General features: G+C 40.6%; 1 protein-coding gene across 4 annotated transcripts in view; it reads left to right on the top strand.

Annotated features, from left to right (window-relative positions):
- The window catches only part of gramd2aa (GRAM domain containing 2Aa), a 35846-nt gene that overhangs the window by 16897 nt on the left and 12259 nt on the right, over positions 1-6690 (top strand). For 2 of the 4 annotated variants that reach the window (XM_058401521.1, XM_058401522.1), the window contains 3 exons: positions 2173-2230; positions 4103-4175; positions 6474-6577. In XM_058401521.1, the coding sequence (XP_058257504.1) occupies positions 2173-2230; positions 4103-4175; positions 6474-6577 (235 nt within the window). Of the gene's footprint in view, positions 1-2172; positions 3850-3978; positions 4176-6473; positions 6578-6690 lie in introns of those variants that run through there. The other 2 variants (XM_058401523.1, XM_058401524.1) reach the window with 2 other exon arrangements.

A 6690-nucleotide genomic window follows, 5' to 3' on the forward strand; every position in this document is an offset into this window, starting at 1 on the left:
CAGTGAGTAAGTGACACAGTGGGGAGATCAGCTGAGTCAGCCTTTACCAGTACACTGAAATATAATCTGATATTACAAAAATAAATCAGGACTCTGCTGGCTTTCCGTGTAAGACGTGTTTTCTCCCCTCTGTTGGATAACCTTACACAGAATTTTGGTGGTTGAAGATAGACACCTTTATATTTTAGACGCTTATGAGCCAAGCACTCGGGGCATCTCAGAGAGCAGAAATGGGTTTGATATCAAGATTTACTGTGTAAAGATTTGTGTAAAAAAGTATAAACAAACCGTAAGGAACATTTATATGAATATATAGGCTAGGGAAAAACAGAAATACAGAACAGAAACACTACAAATTCTTAAAGGTCTGAGTGTCTACTTATGAGCTTCATATTAAGCACCGCTGTGGAGTGGGACATGACAAAGACATTCATCTGAACATGAACACAACAAAAACAGGAGCAAATTCCATTTTTTGACCTCTGGGAGAAAAAAAGAGTTATAGTATTACTTATAGATCAGTTCATATGAAAGCCCTTACTCTGCAATAAATGCAGCCCTCAGAATTCTAACATATTTGTTCTTGTTTGTTGGACATGCAAAAATTCAGACCCTCTCCGAATCACGTAGTTAGAGACCTGAGACTTTCCTTCTCACACGGATCCTTAAAGGTATCGAATCTCTTCTAGACGTCATCAGCCAGCGTGTCCTGGCACCGACTCAGAAACCCTCCCTTTTATTTCTTAAGTTCTCTTAAAGTCCTGAGTGTGTACTGTCATATGAGCTTCATATTAAGCACCACTGTGGAGTGGGACCTTAAAAAGACATTCAACAGGAGTGAATTTTAATATTTTCGCCTCTGGGAAAAAGAATTTATATTGAGGCCATGAACAACATATTAATTATAACTAGCCAATTCTTTAAATTAGGCTGATTTTCCCCTTGTGTTGAATGTTTTAAAAGAACATTGGTCAACTGGTCAACTTCATATTCGTGGTTATGGCAACATCTCTGATCGATTGGTCTTTTAATAGTTATGGGTAGTTTATCATTTCATTATGCAACAGATCAGCTTGCCTGATTTTTTTGACCCTAAGTCATGGGATATTTGACCTCACAGCCTTCTGGACATTAACTGAGCTTCAGTTGCCCTTTAGAGTTACCGGTGAGGAAACATATGCTTTGAGATGCCGTTGTGCTTTTCATTAAACGTTCATTAGTTGCACACACACAATCTGTCTGTCTGCTAAAAACTCACACTTCAGACTGACTCCCGAATACATCAGCACATCTCCCCTGCTGTCAGCGCTCTATTACATAAAATAACCCCTGCGGCTGTCAGTGGAAAGCTGTATTAGATTGCTGAAAGAGGATGACTAATGGAGCAAGACCTTGCCAGCTGCACTTGCTTCCTGTCAGCTGAAGTAAGGTCATATAGAGAGGAAGGTGACAGACAGCGGAGCTCTCTTTCAGGCAATCAGACCAGCCGCTCCTCTGTTGGCTCCTCGCCAGCGCCTCCTGTCCTCTTAGTCGTCTCTGCTGGGTTTCTGAGTCGGTGCAAGGACACGCTGACTGATGACGTCTAGGAGAGATTCGATACCTTGAAGGATCCGTGTGAGAACGTGCTACGTGAATTCCAGCACCAAAAAAAACCCAGCTGATAAATAACGAATCGGTTTTATTGAAATGAGCCAAGTTCACTTTACATCAGGATGATAAACCATTCTGATGTAACACATGTAGAAAAGTCAGAAGGCGATGGATAGAATTATGTGAAAGTGGCTGGAGTTACTGGCGTACGATCAGAAAGTTAGATCTGAGTCAGGTTTTGAAGGAGGAAATGAACACATACGTATTCAAATTCTATATTTAGTTACATACTAAACGGTGAAATACTTCTCATAGTGTGATGCGAAATCTTTCGACGTCTAGGATTAACTCTTTCCAATCATCAAATTTAATATATTACCTTATAGTTGACTTGTGGACTGTTCACCAATTCACCTCACAAGCAGCAAATGACAGACTGCCCCTTTAATATCCGTCTCGACACGTCCTCACATTGACAGATCATCTGATCTCATCGCTTTGGCTTAGTCGTTTTATCGAGCTGAGCGACGAAACATGTTTCCAACACGTCCTTTAACATCTTCTTCTCTGCTCTTATACCAGGGTGCATCTGTTAGAAGAGCTGTCCTGCGAGGATACCAAGAAGTGCACCAGAGGCTCGGTGAGTCCCGGACCGCGAACCCTCGACTTATTTTTGTCCAATCAGATTCGAGTGTTTCGTATGCACTGTGGTATAAAAATAAATAACCGTCAGCGTACGCGATTAAAAGGATCCCGAAGAGCCGTTGCTGGTCCAATTTACATTTACAGACATCTTTACTATTAGCCTGACTGCAGTGCTGACAGAGTTCTGTGCCTTAAGATGAATAAATGAAGAAATATTTTATATCAATTCACAGATATCAGTTATAGGGAAAAATATAATGTTTGCTAGCCTCACGTTTATGACATGAAGTATAATGTAATGTCTCTCTCACACACACACACACACACACACACCAAATCTTACCGTCATTCCCCTTTTCCTCCCATAAATATTCTCCAGTATTAGATTGTAACTGGGTGAATGGGTTAGAGGATGGATTGAGCCACTATTATAATGTTGGAGTTTAACTGGTCGAGTGACTGGACACGTTACTCACCCTTACTCGACATGTTTGACCGTCAAGCATTTAAATTGTTATTCAAAGCTAAGCTCTAAATACGAGAAATGAGTAACAGTCGTCTCTGCGGTGTCGTACAGACTTATCATCTCGCTGTCATTTGACAGTTTAAGTAACATCAGAAAAAAATTCCCCTCGCAACAAAGTAGTGTGTTCAGGAAGGATGTAATTAAGCTATAGGTCAATGCCATGGGGGGTTAAACATCACATGACCTCCAGCCAGAAGTAATGTGTGCCAACCGTCATCCTTGGGTAGCTCTCGTAAAGCAACAATATCAATAAATTGTGGTTAAACGTTAACGTTATAGTGCTGATTGACTCACACTCATCTTCTGTGGAGACGCTGGTGTGTGTGTGTGTGTGTGTGTGTTAAGTGTGAGGCAGGAAGCACCAGTGTGGTAAAGAGTTCACATACTAGTGCAAATCTGCAAGCTTTTTCCGCTGAGGTGCTGTGGGAGTTTCTGCAGCAGGTCGAGAGCCAGGAGAGAGAGAGAGAGAGAGAGAGAGGGAGAGGGAGATAAGGGAGAGGGAGATAGTGGTAATGAGAGAGAGAGAGATGTATACATGAGAAAAAGAATACGAAAGAAAGAGGTAGAGCGAGAGAGAGAAATAAAGAGAGGGAGAGAGAGAAAGAGGTAGAGTGGGAGGGAGAGAGAGAAAGAGAGAAGAGAGGCAAGAGAGGTATATACATGAGAAAAAGAATGTGAAAGAAAGAGGTAGAGAGAGAGATAAAGAGAGGTAGAGTGTGAGAGAGGTAGAGTGGGAGGGAGAGAGAGGTAGTGAGAGAGAGAAAGAAAGAGAGAAGAGAGGCAAGAGAGATGTATACATGAGAAAAAGAATACGAAAGAAAGAGGTAGAGCGAGAGAGAGAGAGATAAAGAGAGGTAGAGTGTGAGAGGTAGAGTGGGAGGGAGAGAGAGGTAGTCAGAGAGAGGAAGAGAGGCAAGAGAGATGTATACATGAGAAAAAGAATGTGAAAGAAAGAGGTAGAGCGACAGAGAGAGAGATAATTGGTGATGAGCTTGTCGCCTGTGTAACCAGAGTAAGTGGAGACAGGATCAGTTCACAGGAACAGAAACGGAGATCAAGAGGCCCGGGACAGAAGAAAGAGATACTGGGTATATGCGACACACTGACCACACACACACTCTCACTCTCACACACACACACACACTCTCTCTCTCTCTCTCTCTCTCTCTCTCTCTGTCTGAGCGGTGAGAGACCCGGTGTGTGTGTGTTGGTGTCAGTGTTGTCAGCATGCTGAATTTGGTGCAGAGCTCCCGGCCGCTGAGAGAGAAAAGCAGGCTGCAGGGGAGCTGTGTGCACGAGCTCATCTCTCTCCCTCCAGCCTCATCCTCTTCCTCTTCCCAGAGCGTCAGCAAGTACAACTCGCAGTACCATAAACTCTTCCACAACGTCCCCAAGGAGGAGAACCTCATGAAAGGTGAGTGTGTGTGTGTGTGTGTGTCATTTATGAGTTGTATTCAGATTCCATAATCTTCACCAGAGAATGTAATAGATTAATGTACACAGTTTATCTTCACTCTTCCTCTACACGTCCTCCTCTGTGTCAGTATGATGGGGTGCATACAAGATTTGCAAAATCAACAACATTTAGTGTTTTAGCTTTTATAGAAAGATATTTGAAAGAAATTTTAAATAAAGAGTCAGTTTGCGTCATTTAACCTGCGTACCTGTCCTTTATGATCTCTGAATTCCTCGAAATATTTTATTTTGCTTTGACATATGTTATAATTCAGAAGTCACACACTTCAAAACTTTGTCAGAAAGACAGAGAAATTATTTATTTATTTATTTATTTATTTATTATTATTACTATTATTATTATTATTATTATTACTATTATTATTATTATTATTACTACTACTATTATTATTATCATTAGAAATCTATTTTGCTTTTGTATGAAATGTAAAATGCAGATATGTTTTCTTTACGATTGCCACCAAAAATCAACAAACTTTTGCACTCGTAATTTTTATTTTATTCTGAATGTATGTTTTAGTGCTGTATTTTTTATTTTTTTTTCCAGTGTGGTTTCATGAGTTAGATGATAACTAGGTCTTACAGCTGTTTTTTATTTTTTTTAAGTAAACCGAATTTCACTTCTCTACACTGCAGTTCTCTTCATGAATTATATAATGCACGTTTCTGGACATTATTCTTAAATAATCATTTTAAATATGAATAAGACCTCAGGGCTGTTTTGAAAGAAGTGGTTTTTGGTATGTATAAACGTGTGGTGGTGGTCTGGGTAGATCATCTGCAGATCAGATCATCTGCAAAACAAACAGACTAACAAGGTTATCTTCCTGTAATATGGTGTGAAGTCTCTGTAAAACTACATAAAAAATCCAAATGATGCAGTCAGCCAATCATGTGGCAGTATAGTAAACCAATCAGCCAATCATGTGGCAATATTTTAAACCAATCAGCCAATTATGTGGCAGTATTTCAGGCCAGTCAGCCAATCATGTGGCAGTTTGAGTATTTCAAACTAATCAGCCAATCATGTGGCGGTATTTTAAACCAATCAGCCAAGCATGTGGCAATGTTTTAAACCAATCAGCCAATCATGTGGCAGTTTGAGTATTTCAAACTAATCAGCCAATCATGTGGCAGTGTTTTAAACCAATCAGCCAATCATGTGGCAGTTTGAGTATTTTAGACCAATCAGCCAATCATGTGGCAGTGTTTTAAACCAATCAGCCAATCATGTGGCAGTTTGAGTATTTCAAACTAATCAGCCAATCATGTGGCAGTGTTTTAAACCAATCAGCCAATCATGTGGCAGTGTTTTAAACCAATCAGCCAATCATGTGGCAGTTTGAGTATTTCAAACTAATCAGCCAATCATGTGGCAGTGTTTTAAACCAATCAGCCAATCATGTGGCAGTGTTTTAAACCAATCAGCCAATCATGTGGCAGTTTGAGTATTTTAGACCAATCAGCCAATCATGTGGCAGTTTGAGTATTTTAGACCAATCAGCCAATCATGTGGCGGTATTTCAAACAGCCTGGTTTGAAAATTTCTGATTTTGAACCTACTGGACCTTCATATGATAAAATATATCACTTTCCCGTGTGCAGAGTTTCCCAGGCTGCACACACATCACACTGCTGAGGATCAGAAGAGTCCTGATGTGTTTATACATGATGAATTATCTAGGTTGAATTGACTTCATCTCTTTTGGACACAAAGCTGCTTTGAGAAAAATGAGAGAATACCTCGAGACCAGTGTAATGGTGCATGTCTTTATTGTAGGTAAAAGGAATGTGAATAAAACGTGTAGCCTCGAGCGTCACACTGTTCAGTTGTAGATAAATCTGTAACTATATCAGACCATTAGATCTGAGGTTGTGAGAGCAGGCAGCTTGTTGAGGTTGTTTTACTGTTCATTGTGTCCTGCTTCTCTCTCAGTTCAGTTCAGTTCAGTTCAGTTCACTTCAGTTCGGTTCAGTCCTGTTCAATCCACTCCAGTCCACTCCAGTCCAGTTCAGTTCAGTCCCATTCAACAGCACAACCTTTTATACATGTACAAAACATTACAGAAAAGGACTGCTCTTAAATATAAACTTTCTCTCCATCTCTTTATTTCTCTTTCTCTTGCTTTCTTGTTCTCTCTCTCTTTGTTCTCTCTTTGTTCTCTTGTTCTCTCTCTCCATTCTTATTTCTTTCTTTTGTTCTCTCTCTCTCTCTCTCTCTCTCTCTCTGTTTTAGTGTACTCCTGTGCTCTGCTGAGAGATATCCTGCTCCAAGGCCGACTCTACATCTCCCAGAACTGGCTGTGTTTCTATGCAAACCTCTTTGGGAAGGACATTAAGGTGAGAAGAATCATCATCATCATCATCATCCTCATCACTGCCATCACTGCCATCTTCACCCCCTCCAGCCCCCTACTTCCTGTTTGCAGCAGTGCTGAACCCCTGCACGGCTG

Source organism: Hemibagrus wyckioides, linkage group LG10 (genome assembly GCF_019097595.1).
Source record: "Hemibagrus wyckioides isolate EC202008001 linkage group LG10, SWU_Hwy_1.0, whole genome shotgun sequence".
Lineage (NCBI taxonomy): Eukaryota > Metazoa > Chordata > Actinopteri > Siluriformes > Bagridae > Hemibagrus > Hemibagrus wyckioides.